Source organism: Leopardus geoffroyi, chromosome B4 (genome assembly GCF_018350155.1).
Source record: "Leopardus geoffroyi isolate Oge1 chromosome B4, O.geoffroyi_Oge1_pat1.0, whole genome shotgun sequence".
Lineage (NCBI taxonomy): Eukaryota > Metazoa > Chordata > Mammalia > Carnivora > Felidae > Leopardus > Leopardus geoffroyi.
The window spans coordinates 12046081-12069582 of NC_059341.1; the positions used below are offsets into that span (position 1 = coordinate 12046081).

The 23502-nt window shown below is 44.6% G+C and overlaps 2 protein-coding genes across 17 annotated transcripts in view; one reads left to right on the forward strand and one right to left on the reverse strand.

Annotated features, from left to right (window-relative positions):
• LOC123591192 overlaps window positions 1-12883 on the reverse strand; it is a 75095-nt gene extending 62212 nt beyond the window's left edge. For all 3 annotated transcript variants that reach the window (XR_006709159.1, XM_045465077.1, XM_045465078.1), the window contains exons 1-2: window positions 12508-12883; window positions 3112-3228 (exon numbers count right to left, since the gene is read on the reverse strand). Coding sequence is in view for 2 of the 3 variants with exons in the window: in XM_045465077.1 (XP_045321033.1) it covers window positions 3112-3228; window positions 12508-12873 (483 nt within the window). In the remaining variant the exon portion in view is untranslated. The remainder of the gene's footprint in view (window positions 1-3111; window positions 3229-12507) is intronic.
• Window positions 12884-13878: 995 nt separating this feature from the next.
• The window catches only part of OPTN (optineurin), a 39283-nt gene continuing 29659 nt past the window's right edge, over window positions 13879-23502 (forward strand). For 4 of the 14 annotated variants that reach the window (XM_045465061.1, XM_045465069.1, XM_045465065.1 and 1 more), the window contains exons 1-3: window positions 13887-14094; window positions 22021-22197; window positions 22825-23027. In XM_045465061.1, coding sequence (XP_045321017.1) covers window positions 22032-22197; window positions 22825-23027 — 369 coding nt within the window. In that variant the 5' untranslated portion in view covers window positions 13887-14094; window positions 22021-22031. Of the gene's footprint in view, window positions 15023-15988; window positions 16331-22020; window positions 22198-22824; window positions 23028-23502 lie in introns of those variants that run through there. The other 10 variants (XM_045465067.1, XM_045465072.1, XM_045465074.1 and 7 more) reach the window with 6 other exon arrangements.

The following is a 23502-nucleotide window of genomic DNA, read 5'->3' on the forward strand; positions in this document are numbered from 1 at the left end:
GAATATTATGAGCAATTATACACCAATAAAATGGGAAATCTGGAAGAAATGGACAAATTCCTAGAAACATATAAACTACCAAAACTCAAACAGGAAGAAATAGAAAATTTGAACAGTCCCATTATCAGTAAAGAAATCCAAAATATAGAAATAGAAGGAAAACTTCCAAACTCTATGAAGCCAGGATTAACTTGATTCTAAAACCAGACAAAGACCCCGCTAAAAAGGAGAACTATAGACCAATTTCCCTAATGAACATGGATGCAAAATTCTCAGTAAGATACTAACCAACCAGATCTAACAATACATTAAAAGAATTATTCACCATGACCAAGTGGAATTATACCTGGGATGCAGGGCTGATTCAATATCTGCAAAACAATCAATGCGATTCATCACATGAATGAAAGAAAGGAAAAGAACCACATGATCCTCTCAATAGATGCAGAGAAAGCATTTAACAAAATACAGCATCTTTCTTGGTAAAAACCCTCAAGAAAGTAGGGATAGAGGGACCATACCTCAAGATCATAAAAGCTGCATATGAAAGGCCCACTGCTTATACATCCACAATGGGGAAAAACAGAGCTTTCCCCCAAAGGTCAGGAACACAACAGGGATGTCCACTCTCACCACTGTTATTCAACATAGTACTGGAAGTCTTAGCCTTGGAAGTCAGACAACACAAAGGAATAAAAGGCATCCAAATCGGCCAGGAGGAAGTCAAACTTTCATTCTTCACAGATGACATGATACTCAATATGGAAAACTCAAAAAACTCCACCAAAAAAAAACTGTTAAAAACTGATCCATGAATTCAGCAAAGTTGCAGGATATAAAATCAATGCACACAAATCATTTGCATTCCTATACACCAATAATGAAGCAACAGAAAGAGGAATCAAGGAATCGATCCCATTTACAATTGCACCCAAAACCATAAAATACCTAGGAATAAACATAACCAAAGAGGTGAAAAATCTATACACTGAAAACTATACAAAGCTGATGAAAGAAATTGAAGAAGACACAAAAAAATATTCCATGCTCCTGGATTGGAAGAACAAACATTGTTAAAATGTCGATACTACCCAAAGCAATCTACATATTCAATGCAATACCTAGTGACATAATGCCAGCATTCTTCAGAGCTAGAACAAAAAATCCTAAAATTTGTATGGAACCAGAGAAGACCCTGAATAGCCAAAGCAATCTTGAAAAAGAAAACCAAAACTGGAGGCATCACACTCCCAGACATCAAGACGTATTACAAAGCTGTAATCATCAAGATAGTATGGTACTGGCACAAGAACAGACACTCAGATCAATGGAACAGAATAGAGAACCCAGAAATGGACCCATAAATGTATGGCCAACTCATCTTGGACAAAGCAGGAAAGAACATCCAATGGAATAAAGGCAGTCTCTTCAGCAAGTAGTGCTGGGAAAACTGGACGGCAACATGCAGAAAAATGAACCTGGGCCACCTTCTTACACCATACACAAAAATAAACTCAAAATGGATGAAAGACCTCAATGTAAGACAGGAAGCCATCAAAATCCTAGAGAAGAAAGCAGGCAAAAACCTCTTTGACCTCGGCCACAGCAACTTCTTACTCAACATATCTCCAGTGGCAAGGGAAACAAAAGCAAAAATAAACTATTGGGACCTCATCAAAATAAAAAGCTTCTGCACAGCGAAGGAAACAATCCACAAAACTAAAAGGCAACCGATGGAATGGGAGGAGATATTTGCAAATGACGTATCAGATAAAGGGTTAGTATCCAAAATCTATAAAGAACTTCTCAAACTCAACACCCAAAAAACAAATAATCTAGTGAAGAAATGGGCAAAAGACATGAATAGACACTTCTCCAAAGAAGACATCCAGATGGCCAACCGACACATGAAAAAATGCTCCACATCACTCATCATCTAGGAAATACAAATCAAAACCACAATGAGATACCACCTCACACCTGCCAGAATGGCTCACATTAACAACTCAGGCAACAACAGATGTTGGCGAGGATGTGGAGAAAGAGGATCTCTTTGGCACTGCTGGTGGGAATGCAAACTGGTGTAGCCACTCTGGAAAAAAGTATGGAGGTTCCTCAAAAAATTAAAAATAGAACTACCCTATGCCCCAGCAATTGCACTACTAGGTATTCATCCAAGGAATACAGGGATGCTGTTTTGAAGGGACACATGCACCTCAATGTTTATAGCAGCACGATCAACAATAACCAAAGTATGGAAAGAGCCCAAATGTCCATTGACAGATGAATGGATAAAGAAGATGTGGTATATATATACAATGGAGTATTACCCAACAATCAAAAAGAATGAAATCTTGCCATTTGCAACTACATGGATGGAACCGGAGGGTATTATGCTAAGCGAAATTAGTCAGTCAGAGAAAGACAAATATAATATAACTTCACTCATATGCGGACTTTAAGATACAAAACAGATGAGCATAAGAGGAAGGAAACAAAAATAATATAAAAATAAGGAGGGGAACAAAATGTAAAAGAGTCTTCAAGAACAAACAAAGGGGTGCTGTAGGGGTTGTGGGAGGGAGGATAGTCTAAATGTAAGGGGCATTAAGGAATCTACCCCTGAAACCATTGTTGCACCATATGCTAACTAAATTAGATGTAAATTAAACAATAAATAAATCAAAAAAAAAAAAAAAGAATCTGACTCTTGGTTTCAGCTCAGGCCATGATCTTACAGTTCATGGGATCAAGCCCCACATCAGACTCTGTGCTGTCAGCACAGAGCCTGCTTGGGATTCTCTCTCTCCCTCTCTCTCTGCCCCTCCCCTGCTCATATGCGCTCTCTCTCAAAATAAAGAAACTTCAAAAAAAGAAATAGAGTTCCCAGACTTCTAGCCTCTCTGGTATAAGGGAGAGCATAAAAGGCAACTGGGATATGCTGTCCCTGTCCCTTCTCTGTGCTCAGCCCTGCATTTCCGCCCATGAGGAATCAACAACAGGGCACTCAGTGACAAGACCAGATGGCAGATGGGGCGGGTGAGAGAAAAGCACAGAAGGGTTATGTGTGATGAGAGGGGGAACAGGAAGTCTGAATGGGAAGGGGCTTACCTCCTTAGATGGCCATGTTGGAGCAAGTATGGTCTGGCACCAGTGGAGAAGAGGAGCAGGGAGCCAGTCACATAGCGGAGCACCCATGGCTACACCCCCTTGTGGGCTCTGTAGGAGCTGGAACATATAGGTGGAAGCAGAAGGTCAGATTTATGTTCTTCCAGACTTTCTGGGTGTGCTCGCACTAAGACAAGGTCTGTTCTGCTTCCTGTCTTTGGTGATAGTATCATAGGCTGAGGAGCTACCTAAAATGATCAAATTCAGGACTCCACGGATCGATGCAGTGCCTTCGTATAAATTAGAAAAAGGAGGGGTGCCTGGATGGCTCCGTCGGTTAAGCGTCTGACTCTTGTTTTCGGCTCAGGTCATGACCTTGTGGTTCCTGAGATCAAGCCCCCATCGGGGTCTGTGCTGACAGCGTGGAGCCTGCTTGGGAGTGTCTCTCTCCCTTTCTCTCTGCCTCACCCCTGCTCTCTCTCTCTCTCCCTCTCTCTCAAAATAAATAAATAAATGTTAGTGGGGGAGGGGCAGAGAGAGAGTGAAACAGAATCCGAAGCAGGCTCCAGGCTCTGAGCTGTCAGCACAGAGCCCGATATGGGGCCCAAACCCATGGACCATGAGATCATGACCTGAGACGGACGCTTAACCGACTGAGCCACCCAGGGGCCCCAACAAACAATCATTTTTAAAAAACAGAAAAAGGAATTGATTCCCTGAGGAGATGCAGCCACACACCAAGGTGGGTGGCTTGGTGAGGACAGTGCTGGGTGCCTGCAGCCTGCATTCGTCCCTGTGGCCAAACACCCCGGTGCCACGAGTAGCCTGCACAACTGTGCACGGCAGCCTCACCCACAGCCTGGCAAGACTAAACTGCAGTGAATTTATATATCCAGAAAGGTTGGGCAGTCTTAATCATGATTTAGTCATTTTCACTGGCTTTTTTAAAACTGGTTCTTAATTATCATAAAAAGATTCAACAGTTTAGAAACAGCGTTGAGAAGGATAGAAAGGATTTGCATGCCGTTCCAAAGATAGAAGGATTCCAATTCCGCGGCGGAGATATCAATCTTGGAATAAACGAAGGGGAAATATGAAATGAGCAAGCCAGTGTTTACAAACACAAGAGAGGAACATGATAAGATGACATCCTCTAAAATGCAGTGGAAGCAAGCAGTCTCAACTGTAATTAGCACGAGCCACTAAGTAGGATGAATCGTATTGAGAAATGAGTTCTTGATCTTGAAAGGTAAAATGAGCACCAAGGATGGAAACCAAGCTGCAGATCTCCCAGAGATGACATTCGAGAAATAACCAAAGCCACCAAGTCAATAAAAAGAGACACGTTGTCTCTCATCTACCTGCTCTTGTCTCCAAAAAATTAGGCAAAGGAAGCCAATGAGGCATCAAGCAGCATCAAGGAGACAGGAATGGGAAGGAAGAAAGCATTTCTTATTTTAACTAAGCATTGAGATACGTGTAGAATTAGGTTTAGAACAAATGCTCTCTTCAAATTCTCCAGGGTCTGATTAAGGTCCAAGAAATACATAGCTGACCATATAAACTGTATCATGCAGCTTACATATAATGGCCAAATCTGTAGAGAGTCATTTTTACATAATGAGTTTCTGATTTGGCTTTTAATTTGATGTTTAATCAAATAAAGAACACATCCCAACAGTTGAGTATTATTGCTTTATTCTTTTGAAGTCAATGGGAATAGATTGGCTAAAGTCTCCAAATTTCAAACTTACTTCTCGGCTCCCAATCTTTGGATGGCTCTGCGGCTTTGGACACTAATCTCTCTCCTGAGGTTCATTTTCCCAAATGTTCACTCCCTGAACCACAGGGACTTCACACACCTGGTGTGTGTGACTTGACTCAGGTACTTGACTCACCTGCCCCACACATTTTTCAAATTCCTCAGACAGGACTAACCATCTTCCCACCAATGCTGCCCATCTGTGTTTCCCATCTCAGCTAATGATTCCACCATCTATCCAATCACCCAGGGCAGAGATTCCATTTTTATTATTATTTATTTCGAGAGAGAGAGAGAGTGGGGAAGGGGCAGAGAAAGAGAGAGAATCCCAAGTAGGCTGTGCCACCAGTGGAGAGCCCAACATGGGGCTCGATCTCACAAACTGTGAGATCGTGACCTGAGATGAAACCAAGAGTTGGACACTTAACTGACTGAGCCACCCAGGTGCCCCCCCCAAGGCAGAAATTCTTTATTGTTTTAACTACTCTCTTCTTACCACAGTCACATCTCACCATCCTGAAATTCTGTCCACTTCACGTATAAAAGCTCCCAAGTATGTCCCCCATTTTATGAGTCACATATATGACTTTTTTGTAGCTGAGATCGAGGTCCCCTATATGTCCAATTTCAGGCTTACTGGGAAGGGCCCAACCTTAAAAAAAGTCCTCCCTGCCAGTGGATCCCTGAAATTCCTCTAATAGACAAAATTTTTATTACCATGTTAGAAATTATCTTAAATGCAAAAGGCTCTGTAAAGGTCACAACCTACACTGAAAGCACACCAAGAAGTCACTGCTGTCACACAGGCTTCCAGTGGGAAAGGCTGGTGGCACAGACAGTGAGGGTGGGACAAACAAGGTATGCTTCAGAATCAACTGAAATATACTTTTGCATGGAAGGTGAATAAAAAAATTCATGAAGACGTGAGCCTAGGTAGACAGGAAATCGTTTTCTAAAAAGACTCACACAGACTCCTTCCCTTTTTTCTATGATAAACAGAAAGAAGCAGTTCCCCAGAATTTCAGTAAGATCCAGTGAATGGAAAGCTCTCAATTTATGTGAGATCTATGAAATCACTGCATTAGGAAATAATGCCTCAGCACTTCCAAGTCCACAAATAGACCTTCCTATTAGAGTTTTTGCAGTCAGCTTTCAAAACTGGCCACCAATGCCATGATAGTCCATGAATATCCAATTATCTCTGCAAGAAGTATATTTTGGCTGGGACTTTTTCCCATCTTCCTGGGGTCAGGTCATATTAACGTGGTGAGAACTGCTTTACGTGAATTGCTTTATGTGACTTCCACAGTGGAATGACTCCCTGTGTAATCAAAGTCATTTCCCGCCCCCTGAGTTTCCAATGGAACCGGTAAGAGGAATGAATGAGGTCAGAAATATCAATGGAGTAACTGGTGGTGAAATCTGAAGCTCTGTTAGATGGAGAATTGACCCATGGACCTTAGGAAAGAAAGAACTGGGCTCCTGGCATCCAGCTGTGAAGACCTGAGGAGACCAACCTCAGAGAAAGCTGATTTACTGCTCAGCAGGACATCGTATCTATAAACTTAGTAACTGTCTACTGGCCTATGACAAGGGGATCAGAACCTCCAGCCACAAAACCAGAAAAGGGTTAATGTAGTCTGGTGAGGGCAATGCTGAGGTTTTGTGGGTACAAAAGGTCATGGGCAATCCAGCTAAGGTGTTGTAACCAGGTTTATCATTATCTATTTGAAAGCCATGCATGAATGTACTTTCTCATGAAAACAGGGGACTTGTGACTTTTCCAATTGCAAAATCATTTATGATCACTTAACTAGCCAGGCATTAAACCAGCCTCTACAGAAATAAGACAGTTAATTTATGTGTCAACTTTACTGGGCCATGGGGTACCCAGATATTTGGAAAAACACCATGTTGGGTATCTCCATAAGGGAATTTGGGGATGAGTTTATTTGAATTGATAAGACAGAATAAAACAGATTGCCCTCCTTAGTGTGGGTGGGTCTCATCCAGTCAGTTGAAGGCCTGAATAGAACTGAAGACTGACCTTCACCCGAATAAGAAGGAATTCTTCCTTCTTGACTGCCTAGAGCTGAGACATCGTTTTTTTCCTGCCTTCAGGCTCAAACTGAAACAACAACTTCATGGATCTCAAGCCTGCCAGCTTTTGGACTGGAACTACACCATCAACTCTCCTGGATCTCAGCTTGCCAACTGCAGATCTAGAAACTTATCAGGCTCTATAAATGCATGAGCCAATTTTCCTCATAATGAATATATTATTACATCTATAATTCACATTACAAAATCAAAATAAAATTGTATAAACCCATACACACATATATCCAATTGGTTGTTTCTCTAGAGAACTGTGATTAACATAAGAAAGTAGTCTATCAAAAAATTAAAAATAGAACTACCCTACAACCCAGCATTTGCACTACGAGGTATTTATCCAAGGGATACAGGTGTGCTGTTTCAAAGAGGCACATGTACCCCCATGTTTATAGCAGCACTATCGACAATAGCCAAAGTATGGAAAGAGCCCAAATGTCCATCGATGGATGAATGGATAAAGGAGATGTGGTATATACATACAATGGAGTATTACTCGGCAATCAAAAACAATGAAATCTTGCCATTTGCAACTACATGGATGGAACTGGAGGGTATTATGCTAAGTGAAATTAGTCAATCAGAGAAAGACAAATATCTTATGACTTCACTCATACGAGGAACTTAAGATACAAAACAGATGAACATAAGGGGAGGGAAGCAAAAATAATATAAAAATAGGGAGGAGGATAATACTTAAGAGACTCTTAAATATGGAGAACAGTTACTGGAGGGGTTGTGGGAGGGGAGATGGGCTAAATGGGTAAGGGGCATTAGGGAATCTACCCCTGAAATCATTGTTGCACTATATGCTAACTAACTTGGATGTAAATTTAAAAAATAAATTTTATTATTTTTTTTTAATTTTTTTTTCAACGTTTATTTATTTTTGGGACAGAGAGAGACAGAGCATGAACGGGGGAGGGGCAGAGAGAGAGGGAGACACAGAATCGGAAACAGGCTCCAGGCTCTGAGCCACCAGCCCAGAGCCCGACGCGGGGCTCGAACTCACGGACCGCGAGATCGTGACCTGGCTGAAGTCGGACGCTTAACCGACTGCGCCACCCAGGCGCCCCTAAAAAATAAATTTTAAATAAATAAATAGATAAGTAAATAGAAAGAAGTCTAAACTGAAATTAAGTTGCTTTGGCATCTACTAAGCTAGAATGCCAAATATAATGAACCAGAAAGAATGCCACATTTCAGTGGAAGGAAGAAGCTAAGAGATCACCTGTCCCGGCCTCTCTACCTCACTTCATGTGTTCTCAGGTCAGGCCTAGGTAGCCTGTTGCCTAGGGCTGTGTCCCCTTCTCCACCATGCACATCTGAGAAGTGAGAAATTTCATTTTGGAAAACAAAAAGTGAGAAGGAAAAAAGACAAAATCATACGGGCTTCATCAGAAGAAACTACTAGAAAATGAGACCCCCAGGCCATTTCTCCCTCCTTCACACACACAACTAAGACAATGGCAGTGCTCTTCAGACCCTGACAAAGAGCTGTGGTGTCTTATTGTTCCCAAATCACTGACTCTAATAAGTACTTTAATAGAAAATTTTATTCCAGGAATTCTTAACAGTTCTAAAGCGAAACATGAAATAAGAACTTAATGTTTAATCTGTGCTCTTAATGTTTAATCTTGATAGAAACGGTGACAGGGTCTAAGATGGCTTCTGTGTAGACATAACGGATTGGAACAGGAAGTAATTAATAAGTAGTAGTGTTACTATGGTATTCTTATTAACTACTCACAGAGGGCCGATGAGCACCGAAAACATAAACAATGACTCCTTCCCAAAGTCTGCAGTTTCAAGATTTAGAGACATGGGACAAAGGAGAGGAATTAAAAACAGACCACACACGCTGTGCTCTGGCTTTTCCTAAAGCAAAGCCACGGCTCCTGGCACGCGGGGTACTTGGCTCACAACCCGGTGGCAGGTTAGCCTCTGATTCCAGAGCCTCATTCTGATGGAAGCCTCGACTACCCACCTCACTCCCACCGGCAGGTGCTACAATGGCAGATATCTGTAAGAGGAAATACATGCCCTTTGCTTGAGCCCCTGTCTGCAATGCTTTGGGTGTTTCTAGGCCTTAAATTGCTGGGTCACGTGGTCATGCTGTTGAACTTCACTGAGGAAGCCATCCTCGGAATATTTGGAGCCAATGGTGAGCCGAATCTAATTGGAGTTTAAACAAAGCCCAGATCGGGCTCAGCTATGGAGTAGTTGACTGCCACGGTCACTACACCGCAGGCCCAACAGAGGAAGGGGTGTAACCCTTTTATCAGACATCGTGCTTATTTATTTCAGGCTCCAGTGTGCTTTCTGGTGTTGCTTTGCAGCCCTACTGAGGTATAATTTACACGCTATAAAATTCACCCATTGTAAGTTCAGTGATTTTAATTATGCTGGGTGCCTGGGTGGCTCAGTCAGTTAAGCCTCCGACTTCAGCTCAGGTCATGATCTCACACAGTTTGTGGGTTCGAGCCCTACGTGGGGCTCTGTGCTGACAGCTCAGAGCCTGGAGCCTGCTTTGGATTCTGTGTCTCCCTCTGCCCCTCTCCTGCTTGTGCTCTGTTTTTCTCTGTCTCACAAAAATAAATAAACGTTAAAAAATGATTTCAATTATGCCAATAGAGTGTGTGATAAAAGTTACAATCCAGTTTTAGAATATTTTCATCATCCCCCAAAATCCCTTTGAACTTACTGGCAGTCAAAGCCATACCCAACCCCAGGCAACCACAGGCCTGCTTTCTGCATTCTGGACGTTTCCTATAGATGGAATCATAGTACCGGCAGATCTATAGTATAGTTGGGGTTTTTTTTTTCTTAGATTTTTTTTTTGTTAAGCTGCAACATCCATGGTTTAGCACTAAAAACATTTCATCAAGTGAACAATAATAAACTGAAAATGAAAGAAATAAACACTCAAAATACTTTCCACTGGAAACACATTAAAATGGTAGAGGGTTTTGTTTACTATCTTACTGCAATTTTCTTACATGTTACCAGCCCACCTACCCTGTGTTTCCCATAAGCATGCAGATGTGAAAGTTTTTATGATGAAATAAATGAAAAGTTTGTTTACTGCAAAGAATCATTTCACAAGGCAGCGAAACTGGGTTCAGAGAACAAAATTATTCAAGAAATTCTTAACTTTAGAATCAGTGAACCCTAAGCTGTTTCTCTGTGACACTGCCAGCCTCCAAGAGAAACTGACAAATGCTTTTTCTTTCGTCACCTTAAAGCAGAATAACTTCCGTATTCGGGATGTTCAATCACAGTATCATCAACAGGCAAAGGGTCTGAGGCTTGAGCCTGATGCCCCTGAGACCACCAACCTCTACACTTCTTCCACTTTGGGGGAGTCACACTTTGGTCCAACTGCTGTGAAAGCCTCCCACCTGATAAAGAAAATTTCAACTCTTCATGCTGTGGGCTCTGCTCCTGGGCTCTCAGGGAAGTTATATTTTTTTTGTTAATTTATTTATATTCAAGTTAGTTAACATATAGTGTAATAATGGTTTCAGGAGTAGAATTCAGTGATTCCTCACTTGCATATAACCCCGTGCTTATCTCGACAAGTGCCCTCCTTAATGCCCATCACCCATTTAGCCCATCCCCCACCCACCTCCCCTCCAGCAGCCCTCAGTTTGTTCTCTGTAGTTAAGAGTCTCTTATGGTTTGCCTTCCTGTTTTTAACTCTCACCAAAGTGAGAATGATTTAACCAAACTTCAAAACAGGGCACTATTTCTGCTGCGATCACACACTATGCGTCTGCTTCATTAGTAAATAACCAAAAAGAAACATTTCTAGAGATAAGAATAAGAATCCCCCTGAGTTCCCATGCCTCTGATCCCCGCAACCTTGTACATACTAAAACATAAGATAAAGTTTGTAATTTTCTGAAATGTCTTATGTCATGGTGAATTGTAACCCTTGATGTAAACAACATATATAACCCTGCATCAAACATTCTCATTCTTTCTCCAGAGCACTCTCCTCTTTGTGAGGACTATTTATCCAGAGCAGCTGTCCTCACTTGCGCTCACATAAAACTCTTTTCCTTTTTTTAAAAAACCATTTTTTATGTATTTATTTTGAGGGGGGAGGGGCAGAGAGAGAGAGAATCCCAAGCAGGCTCCTCACTGTCAGTACAGAGCCCAATGTGGGGCTCGATCTCACAACTGTGAGATCATGAGCTGGCTCAGTCAGATGCTTTAACCAACTGAGCCAACCAGGCATCATCCTCCTCCTCCTCCTCCTCCTCCTCCTCCTCCTCCTCCACTAAACATTTTGTTCATTTTGCTTTAACACACACCACCTGGCCTCTCTCCCCTCCCCTCCAGGACACCTGGGGTAGATCATGTATTTACTGACATTGGGCTTTCTCAAAAGACAAGAAGAAAGGCTGTTTATCCAAGAATCCTGCAAATGTCCTCGAGGTAGGAACCAGGAACCACAAAGGGATGAGCTGCCTTCTACAAACAGAGCGGGGGCGGGGGTGGGGGGTGGGGGGAACACAGAAAGCATGAAACAAATGAATATCTCACTAAATATCCTGCCCCAGTGCTTTGCGCTCACCTACCACAAGACCACATCAGTGAACAGCTAAAAGCGTGTCATAATTTTAGTCTTCTTATCTACACTTAGATTCTATCTACTCACGGAAGGGTGAGAGGAAGGAAGCACCACCCTGGACTCGGGCTCAGAAATGGAGAGGGCTCTAACACCAGCAACACCAGCAACGTAACAGCAGCTGGCATTGTGCACCAGGGTTAGTTTAACACGTTTTAGCCTTTAATCCTCACAACGGCCTTAGGCAGTCGTCGCTGTAGATCCAAAGTCCTTATTCAAAGCCTCTGGAGCAAGCCCCGGTTTCAGAATTCAGAGATTTTTGGATTTCAGAAAGATGATACAGTAATGTATTACAAAGTGTGTAATTTCTGCAACATAACTCCCCAAGAAGGTCTGAAGCAGGGCGCCTGGGTGGCTCAGTCGGTTAAGTGTACAACTCTTGATTTCAACTCAGGTGATGACCTCACAGTTTGTGAGTTCTAGCCCAGCATCTGGCTCTGCACTGGCAGCGTGGAGCTTGCTTGGGATTTTCCCTCTTCCTCTCTCTGCCCCTCCTCCCCTTGTGTTCTCTCTCTCTCTCTCTCAAAATTAAATAAACATGAAGAAGGAGGAAGAGAAGGAGGAGAGGGAGGAGGAGGAGGAAGAGAAGGTGGTGTGAACGCGGATCTCCTGCAAACTGAAAGGCTTTTGCTCCTCAGAACTTTCTGGATTTTACAGATAAAGAGAATGTGGCACAGCAAGATGAAGTAACTTGTCCAAGGTCACACAGCTAAGAAGTCGTAGGGGTGCTCAATGCTTCAAAGGCCCCTTTCTTCATTGCTGAGAAAACCACCTCGACCACTTTCTCTACTCTAACCTTCCTACTCCCCAGCCGAGTGCAGCCTGTGTACGACCTTCCTCCCGCACCTCCCCGCCCCCAAATTCTCGAATACTCCTTTTATCTCACCTTAATATGGTTTAAAATAGTAGAAAGAAACCCAAAGGGAGTGTGACTCACCCCAGGCACCCCTAACAGAGGCAGGAGGGACACTCGGGAATTGCGAGTGGCGGCGGGTACTGACACGCTACCCCTCTGCCCAGTTCTGGAGGTTAACTCAAGGGTGATTGATGTCAAAGATCCGGCAGGCGGAGCCTGACGAGCTGGCGGTCTAGAAAGTGAAACAGAATTCTTCCGAGATGCCAGGAGAGGGCGCGTCTGCCTTTTCCCGTTAGGATTAGGATTCCCCGCCCCCATTTCCTTCCAACCAGTAGGCAGTTTGGACTCACAACCACATGCTGCCGTATTCCTGCTGGGCAGCGTCAGCCTTTTCATCGCTACTTGCTCTTCCCCGTATGCAGTCTTTGTTTTTGTTTTTGTTTTTGTTTTTGTTTTTGTTTGTCTTGGTTAGGGGGTAGGGTTAGGGTTAGTGCCTGATATTTTGCAGTTCAGAGAATAAAACCTCAGACTTCTTCTGGGGTCAAGAGTTACAGATTAGGGTATATGTCTGGTGTTTTAAGTCCTTTCTGATCTTTGGCACAAACCTGCTCTCAGACCCTCCCCTTTCCCTTCCTCCCCCTCTCCCATTTCTGTTTTCTTGTCTTGCACAGGGGTCCCGTTGCGGGGTCACCGGCTGCACCGCCTTGACCTCGCTATCAGCTGCCTTCGGGGTCTTGCGTCTGAGTCCTTGTTCAACCCTTATTTCGGTGCTTAGGTTGCAAATTATTGTGGTCCTTCCTCCTTCCTCGTCTTGTTTCCTCCCTTTTAATTCTATCTAATCCGGAGGTATCTTCCCTCCTCCGGTACAGTAAATCAATACTTCTACTTCCCCAAACAGTCCAGGCCATCCAGTAATCCCACCTGCCTTGGCACACCTGATTCATCCAGGCGTCAACAGTTGGCCTCTTCCCTGGGAACAAAGGGCCCAAGAAGCACCCTGCAGGCTTTGTGTCTTTAATTAAAGGTCTATTTTAAGGGCAAAGCCGGATGGAAAGTCAAGCATGCTCATTTAACTATATCTAGATGTAAAGCTTTTAAATAGACATCGAGGCTTCCATCCAAGGATGCCTGGGATCGTCCTCCTTTTTCGGTCGAGCCCCTGCGACTCCAGCGCAGAAGACTGCCCCCACACACTTCCTTTAATTTGTTTAAATGAGCGCCGCGGGTCACGGCAGTCCACTGACGAGAGTAACCCTCATTTCCCGGGGCGGGGGCCTCGACCTACGCGAGCTGCTGGGCTCGGACCCTGCCCACGGGGGACGAGCACAGGCGAGAGGAGGGGCGTGGCCTGTGGGGGGGCGCGGCGGCGGGGGGCGGGGATTCGGGGGCGGGGCACGGGAAATTCCCGGCGGAGGCGCGGAGGCCGGCGCAGCGGTCAGCTGAGCGGCGCTGGGCGGTGTCGCGAGGCAGCAAGTCGGCCTGAGGCTCCCCGAGCGCCCGCCGCCGCCCCCGGCCGGTGCCCCGGTCGGCGTCTGCATCCGGGTCCGGAGCCCTCCCCCTGCGGGCACGATGCCGAGGAAGGAGTGACCCCGAGAGAGTCCGGAGCGCCGGCGCTGGGTGAGTGGGGGCAGGGGGCGGGCAGGGGCTCGGCGAGGCGGCGACCCACTTTCCGCCCTGGAAGCTGTTTCCGCGGCCCCCTTCCGTGCGACCCCGAGCCTGTGGGGGTGTGGGTGGCGAGGGGTGGGGCGTCCCCTCTCCTGGGAGGGTTTCCAGGCCTGGGCGGAACCTGACCTGGTGGGAAAGGGCTGCGGGGCGGCCATCGCAAAGCGCCCTCCCCCTTTTTTTTTACCGGCCCGGCTGGCCGCAGGTGACTTCCTCTGTAGGTCACGGAGATGGTTTAAGGATGACATCCTCCCGCAGGTTGGGAATGATCAGCCAGCCAGTTCCTCCATATATGGGAAGCGGTTAAAGGTACACCTTTGAGAAACAAAAACTAACCTAGCTTTATGAGATAGCCCAGGAACACTAAGGAACAAGTGACCTGTCTCTAAGGCAGTGGGACTCCTGAACAGCCGTTGTGTCCAGGAGAGCATGTGTGTATGTTATGCGTTTGTGTGTATAAACACACATAGCTATGAATACTAGTTGAGGCTGAGAACCCCAAAGAATAGTTCTTACTGTCGGAAAAGCATAAGCTGGAGGAAGAGTAAAACACCGCAAAGAGAAAACGAAACCCAGATTCTGGTCTGGCGTCCTTCCCGGGGAAAACTGTTGTATGGAAATGTATGCCACAGAACTTGTTGAAGGATGAAATGGAAAACAGAGCCGTAGACCAGTAAGGTGGTGCTAGGACCTGAAAAGCCTCAGATCTGGTTAAGCAAGGCAGCACTATTAACAGGAGAACCACCCCCCGCCCCCTGCTCTTTGGGGAGGGAGAGAAGACCTAGGGAATCCTGGCTACTTCCCAGGAGATGCCTGGTTTGTACTGAGGAGGAGAGATCTTGGAGCAGAGGCTAAGGCTAGGAACTGCCCTGAAATGCACAAGGTAAGTGAACTTTAAATATGGCCTGGAGAGACAGGACAGTGACTGGAATCTTCCGGGTGAATGTTTTCTGTTTTTCTCCTGGGCCAGTTTTAGTGGTTCTTTGTATATTACGTGCAACATTATAAAAATAGCCCTTTTTCTTTTTTTTTTTTTTTTTTTTTTTTTTTTTGGTAACTGATCTCAGGTTGTACATTGTGCTATGGAATCCAATTAATCCTTCCAAAAAACAAAAACTTTATTCTTGAAGGGAAGGGAATCAAAAATAATATAAAAACAGTGAGGGGGACAAACCAGAAGAGACTCTTAAATACAGAGAACAAACTGAGGGTTGCTGGAGGGGTTTTGGGTGGGAGGTGGGTTAGATGGGTGATGGGCATCCAGGAGGGCACTCATTGGGAGGAGCACTGGGTGTTATATGTAGGGGATGAATCACTGGATTCTACTCCTGAAACCATTATTGCACTATATGCTGACTCACTTGGATGTAAATTAAATAATAATAAATAAATAAATACTAAAAAAAAGAAAAAAAAGGAAACTTACTTTAAGTACCAAAAAAAGCAACAACAACAACAAAAAAAAACCCAACTTTACTCTTGAAAAGAACTGGCTTTTGTATTACTTTCCTACAGAACCCTCTCCCTTAAGTAGGGAAAATGGGTGTTTTTTTCTCCAAGCCCAGCTTTTTCTGAATTTTATAGAGACTTGAACTATTTGAGATGTTGTTTGGCATCTATGGGATTAGTGAATCCAAATGAAAATGAAGAAACTGCAGTCTGTTTTTAAAAAGTGAAATCTATTTCACTCAGAGGAAAATATTATTTTAAAGGTTTTCATTTTGACACGCATATGAGGGTTGAATAATAGAATGTAGATTCCCAAATGATATCCAGATACCTTTGGGGGTGATAGAAGAAACAGTACTAATTTTCAAAACGAGTTTTAAAAGTCAAGTTCAAGAATCTGGAAATGAGTGCCACAGAACTGTAGAAAAAGTCGTAGTACTCACATGCTGGGTTTGTCACCTACATAGCAGAAAGTGTTTTGTAAGTGTTAGTCCTTAAAATACTTTGTTACACTGTATTTTCACTTCATTTCAACAAACATTTGCTGAGAGCCTGCTGTGTGCTGCTCCCAAGGAAGAATAACATGGAGACCTTCGCGCAAGTTTGATGGAAGATAGACTGGCGAGGGATGATTATAGGATTTTGCAGGCCAAGGCCAGGGCCAAGTGCTACTGAGTACTTAGAGGAAAGAAAAGTTTGTTTTTCACAGGACGTCTGTTTCAACTGGACATTGAACTATCTGGTGGGTATTTGCCAGGGCAAAAGTGGGACCACACATTTTGTGCAGAGGCGAGAACAGAGATAAGGGCAGAGAAGCAGAAGAAGGCAGGGAACTGTGAGCTGTTCAATGTACCTTGGGTGCGAGTGGCATGGTGACAGGAGATGATACCGGTGGGTGAGTGAGGGCCAGACTCTGGAAGGCCGAGTTTTTCCCACTTGGGAGCTGGAACTCTGTGTTGTATGGGAAGGGTTTTAAGCAGGACGGTGGCTTCATGCGGGGTAAGAAACCGGGGAGGTGGCGGACCTGCGGTGGAAAGACAGAAGTCAGACCATGTAGGAGACTCTTCAGCAGGTTTTCTAGGTGCTGGGGACACAGTGGTGGACACAATAGACAAAAATCCCATGCTCTGTGGAGCACATCATTGCTGTAATTGAGACAACAAGAAGGGCTGGACCTAAGCTAGCAGGGACGGGGAGGAGGTAACAAGTGCCAGGACTTGGTGACCCATTAGCCTCGGGATAAGAGGGAATGGAGAAACAAGGATGACTCCCAGGCCCTGCCTTATGTGATGAGGTTATTTCCATTTTCCGTATGTCAGCAAATTCCAAAATCAGAGTACCATTTCTGGCAGAAAATGTGAAGCTTCTTTTTCTCCCTTGATAGGATACATACTTTGAATTCTTTTCCCAGGATGACGATGGTTTTAGTTGATGCAGTCGTGGGTTCTTAGTCCTTTGTGATCCCAAACCAGAATTTGCCGATAGCCACCTATTGTCTCTGGTCAAGAAATGGATTTTCACTGTTTTAAAATTAATTTATCCATGTGGGGGTTGAACCTATGAATGCTTATTAAGCAACTTTGGAACATCAGACATACCGGGGTAAGGGTCTGGACTTATTCTGTATTATGCTCACTGGCCCAACGTCCAGTGGGTGGACAGTACAAGGCAGATTTATGCCCGATACAAAATGAGTTTCTGATGATACGAACCATCCTGTAATAGAACAGGCAGTTGCCTGCTAAAGTCATTGCGCGTATTTTCTGTCTTTGAAGTCTTTCAAGATTGCTCTATATGACCGTCTTCCATGGAAATCAAACAAGACATTCTTGCATTGAATGTCTGGACTGGATCATTTGTAAAGCCAACTCGTAAATGAAATTTAATCTCGTGCCCATCATGCCCACAAAGTCAAGTCATTGCTATAATTACTTGACCTCTGGAATTAAAAATGATAATATGTTTAAGAATTCAAATACCAGATCTTGGAATAAAATCTAGGAGATCTTGCCTTTGAACTTCCACCGTCCAGGTAGTTCGCCTTCTTCCTCATGGGTGGAATCTTGACAGATCCCGTGCTAAATTCATTTGCCCTTCTGTCGTTAAATACCACCTTTGCTTAGAAATGACACGTTTCAGAAAATAGTTACAAACTGAGAGGGATGGAGGCAAACCATAGGAGACTCTTAAATACAGAAAACAAACTGAGAGTTGATGGGGGTGCCAGGGAGAGGGAAAAATGGGTGATGGGCATTGAAGAGGGCACTTGTTGGGATGAGCACTGGGTGTCGTATGTAAACGATGAATCACGGGAATCTACCCCCAGAGCCAAGAGCACACTGTATCCACTGTATGTTAGCCAACTTGACAATAAGTTATATTAAAAAAAAAAAAAAAAAAGAAAACAAAAGAAATGACCCCTGGATGGTTCAGTCGGTTAAGCATCTGACTCTTGATTTCAGCTCAGGTCATGATCTCAGGATCATGAGATTGAGCCCCGTGTGAGATTGAGCCTCTCTGCACTAGGCCTGGAGCCAATTAGGATTCTCTCTCTCTCTCTCTCTCTCTCTCTCTCTCTCTCTCTTCCCCTCTCCCCCTCTCCCCCTCTCCCCCCTCCCTCTCCCTGTCCCTCTCCTTCTCCCTCTCTCCCTCAACTCCTCCCATCTCCACCCCCACTCACAGAAAGAAAGAAAGAAAGAAAGAAAGAAAGAAAGAAAGAAAGAAAGAAAGAAGGGAAAAGACATATGTTTCAGTGGTGTCTGGCTGGCCCACTGACACCACCAACCGCTGGTTGCATTTGGTAGAAAATGCAACTCTTGACCTTGGGGTCACAAGTTCAAGGCCCATGTTGGACATAAAACTTACATTCAAAATGAAAAAGAGGGGCGCCTGGGTGGCTCAGTCGGTTAAGCGACCTACTTCAGCTCAGGTCATGATCTCGAGGTCCGTGAGTTCGAGCCCCGCGTCGGGCTCTGTGCTGACAGCTCAGAGCCTGGAGCCTGTTTCAGATTCTGTGTCTCCCTCTCTCTGACCCTCCCCTGTTCATGCTCTGTCTCTCTCTGTCTCAAAAATAAATAAACGTTAAAAAAAATTTTTTTTAAACAAAATGAAAAAGAAAAAAAGAAATGACACCTTTTAGATCCAGATTATTTGGATTTTTATGGGAAATTCTGTTAAAAAAAAAACAACAGAAAGAAAATCTGTTACTAGATAGAAACTTGGAATAAATGGCTTAGTTCCAATTTCTATAACCTTTGAAGATGTGTGCAAGAAGTTATAATGCATCTCCGTGTTTGTTCAATTGAATGCAGCATCAGGTGGTGTTAAAGACTTAGAAAATGCAGCTTTCTCTAACAGGTATTCTACCGATAGACATTTCACATAGGCAGTGTACTCATCAACTCATAACAATGCTCCCAAAATACTCTAAAATCATAGGGTACTCTTTGAATCCCTGAAAAGCGATTCAATAGCTTTTAGTAAAAATTTGGTAACGAGAATGTACATGCTAATGTTTGGCATATATGCTAACTTATTTACCATGACATTTGAATGACCAAGTCTTTCCTACAATGCTGGATAATGAAGAGCTTGCTGTGATTAGGACAGGCCTATGTATTAGTGAAAGAGGGTGGCATGGCCGCGAGGGTGCTGGGGTATTGGATGGTGGGGTTGGATTCCGATCTTCATAGAAACTCAAGAATACTTTTCCTGGTGTTTGACGGCTGAAAGCAACTGAAATGATCATCATTTGCTCGACAGGTCAGTAAATCATCATAAGAGGTCACACATCTGTTTCAGGTACCCAGTGTTTTTTCTGCCGTCCTCCTTAGCATGAGCCTGCTTTTTCCCTTCATGTCCTTAGAAAATCTGGGCAACCTGAAAAAGTTAGAAGAGCCACAACCAGTTTTAACTTTATAGGAGCTGTGTTTAAAGCCTTGGGAGGGGTGTAAAGAAGGTCGAGGAGGAAAAATACCGGAATCATTTTCAAGGGAAAATCTTTTCTCTTCTCCTCTCCCCTGCCTGCCCTTCCCCTCTTCACTCCTTTTCTCTCCCCTTTCCTCTCTCTTGGAAAAACCATGAAGGAGAAATGTGTATACAGTAAAATGAAACCAAGCACATCTCTAGAGAACTGCCTGGGGGCTTCTTAAAAAACATCCGTGAAATGTTTCCATTTACTTTTTTTTTTTCTTAAGTGTTTATTTATTTTTGAGAGAGAGCATGCACACACACGAGGCGGGAGGGGCAGAGAGAGGGAGAGAGGGAGACGGGATCCTAAGTGGGCTCTTTGCTGACAGCAGACAGCCCGATTGTGGGGCTCGAACTCACGAGCCATGAGATCATGACCTGAGCTCAAGTCAAAAGCTGACTGAGCCGCCCAGGCGCCCCTCATTTACTTTTGCAAAGTATAATCATTGAAGAGCTGAGCAAATTGAACATTGGCAAGTAGATGGTACACATTGCGAGGATTGTATCTTTAGGTCTCTTACCTAGAATTTTAGTATTCCTCGGCTATTTAGGAAAAATCCATGTTTATTAAGTGTCAGCTCCGACCTCATACTGTGCAACATTGAATTTTATGGAAAGCCAGAAACTGACATTCTCCAAATTGTTTTTGTCCAAATTATTGGGGAAAACAAAAGCAGTCTATTCCAGTCACCAAAGGCCAAGGGCACACCTCTCTTGTAAATGTATTAGGCTACATGAACCATAGATACCTTCTAAAGGCTCACGGTTGAGCAGCCTGCTTCGTCAGTGTTTTTCACTTCATAAATCCCTATCCTCATTAAAGCGTTTCATGAGAAGGCCTCTCCTTAAGCTGGCCGCACAGGGGAGGAGTCAGGGCCTGCCGTCCTGCGTGCGGCTTCCTTCAGACCAAAAACAAGTCGCGAGGCTCTCGGGTTCAGGGGACCCCCAGAGAGTCCCAGGCCTTGCCTCCTGTCGGGATGGGGAAGAGGCACCTGTGTCTGGTTGCATTTTAACACGTGGTCACCGTGAGCATACGGAGATGTCCTGAGCCAGCGATGTATCAGAGAGAGCACGCGTAGCCTTCTGCGCCTTCCACTGACCAGCTCGGTGACTCTGTAGTTGTCGTGAAAAGACTTATCATCATCTTCACGAAGCCCCAAAAAGAAAACATTTGCCTATAGCATGTAGCCAGTTGTTAGAAGAGATTCCTCTGTTTGCCCAGGTGGTAGGACATGTATAAATGGACTTGGGATTCACTCGTCTGTCTTATTTATGACCACATTGACCCCTCTACAAAATAAAGTGGTGTGCTTAAAATATTCTCAGAACATGCCGTCAGTAAGCAGGATCTCTTCATCTTGTAAGTGTGCTTTGCAGAACTGTTGAACTCTGAAGCCTAAATATTCAGTAGCATCTTTATTGTATTCCAGGGCTGGGTTTTGGAATCATCACTAACGCCCAGTCACAGCTCTTCTTAAGTGACCTTGGACGAGCTATAAAACCTCTGCAAACTCAGCTCCGTCCCTGCAAAATAGCCATCTAGCTGAGTTTGAGTGAGGATTAGAAACTGACGTGTCTGGTGCAGTGATTCAGCATGTAGGAAGCATCTAGAATGCATTAGTTCTTCCTTTTCTCTTAGCCAAAAATATAAGAGCTGAAATACAGAGATTTAAAAAAAAATTTTTTTAACGTTTATTTATTATTGAGAGACAGAGAGACCCAGGCGCCCCTAGAGATTTTTGAAACAGCTTTATTGACATATAATTCACTTTCTGTGCAGTTCACCCACAGCAGAGAGATTTGAACTTCAAAGATTTGCTTGGGAAAACCAATTTAATGATACTTTACCCATGTCTACAAATACATGTTTAAAGCCTTCATGAATCCCTCTGTCCTGATTATCACATTGTCATGCTTTTCTTTTCTTCCTCATGTCGCAGCTCCTCGCTGCCCCCACTTACATGGACGCACATGTACATGCATACATACTGAAGCTAGCACAGACATGTTTTGTTTAAAAGGAAAAATCAGGAGCGCCTGGATGGCTCAGTTGAGCGTCCTACTTCGGCTCAGGTCATGATCTCACGGTTCGTGAGTTCAAGCCCCATGTTGGGCTCTGTGCCGATAGCTCAGAGCCTGGAGCCTGCTTCGGATTCTGTGTCTCCCTCTCTCTCTGCCTCTCCCCCACTTGTTCTCTCTCTATCCCTCTCTCCCTCTCTCCCTCCCTCCCTCTCCCTCCCTCTCCCTCTCCCCCTTTCCCTCTCCCCCCCTCGTCTCTCTCAAAAATAAACATTAAAAAAAATTTTTTTTAAAGGAAGAATCAACAATGTCCGAAATCTAATTGGAGGGGAAGTAGGCACCTTTTGGAAAACTCACCAGCAATTGCCAGTGGATTTGCGGGGCTCATGGGGACCCCTCGCAGAGGGAAGACAGCTCTGTCTTCAGCCTGTGACTTTTCCGTAGGTCCTTCTGCCATGTCCCACCAACCACTTAGCTGCCTGACTGAAAAGGGGGACAGCCCCAGTGAGACCACAGGAAATGGACCCCCCAACCTGGTCCACCCAAATCTGGACACGTTCACACCAGAGGAACTGCTACAGCAGATGAAGGAGCTCCTGACTGAGAACCATCAGCTCAAAGGTGAGCGGCCGCCGGCCCCCGTGTTCTCCATCCACCCTGGGCCTTGGTGAACCGCATCTCTTTGCAAAAAGCCTTGATGGTGAGCTCCCTTTCTCCGTTTCACTACCTGGAGAGAGAGCCCAGAGTTTAGCTTTTGGTAAGGCTAACATTGCTGCCAATGTTTACCTCGGGATGCAGGTAAGAATAAAAAGCACTTATATACCTCAGGGAAACGGCACGGTGACATTTAGCCCGTTTAGAAGGAAACAGGGAGAAACGCTACTATTATTCCAGAGTTAGTCCTAAATATGCCCTTGTTCACAGAGAGCATCCCAGTGCCTCAGGCTGTGGCTTCTGGCAGGACCGGTGTTGGAGGCTGTGCCCTACCACGTGGGCTGTAGCAGAGGTACCCAAACCAGTTTTGTTTTCTGGAGTCTTTGGAGGACGAGAAACAACATTAGACCCCCTCGTCCTATCTGGAAACAAAAACCACTCACCTTGCTACAGTCTTTTTGCTGCTGAGCCTGGGGCCCAGGCCAAGTACGGCTTCTTTGGATTCCGAGCTACAGGGTGAGGGTAGTCCAGAGGGAGGTGGGATTCATCCAGTCAAGTCTGATGCGCGACACTCTCACTCTGAACCCCCTACAGAAGCCATGAAGCTGAATAATCAGGCTATGAAAGGGCGATTTGAAGAGCTTTCAGCCTGGACAGAGAAACAGAAGGAAGAACGCCTATTTTTTGAGATGCAGAGCAAGGAAGCCAAAGAGCGTCTCGTGGCTTTGAGTCATGAAAATGAAAAATTGAAGGAAGAACTCAGAAAACTAAAAGGGAAAACAGAAAGGCCCCTTGAGGTGAGTGAGCAGACTGATCTGTTATGATTTTATTTTCTTTTAGTTACATTTAGAGTGGAATCTTACTCGTCTAGACTTCTAGATCAAACTTTTTACGGTTCAGGCTAGACAAGTTCTGTTTTGTTTTTAATTTTTTTTAAATGTTTATTTATTTTTGGCAGAGACAGACAGAGCACGAGCGGGGGAGGAGCAGAGAGAGAGGGAGACACAGAATCCGAAGCAGGCTCCAGGCTCCAAACTGTCAGCACAGATCCCGACGTGGGGCTCGAAATCACAGACAGCGAGATCATGACCTGAGTCAAAGTCGGACCCTCAACCGACTGAGCCACCCAGGCGTCCCATCTAGACAAGTGTTTTGTATCATCTTGAAAAAATTGGGGCACCTGGATGGCTCAGGCAGTTGGGCATCCAACTCTTGATTCGGCTCAGGTCATGATCCCAGGAGTCATGGGGTTGAGCCCCGCGTCAGGTTCCA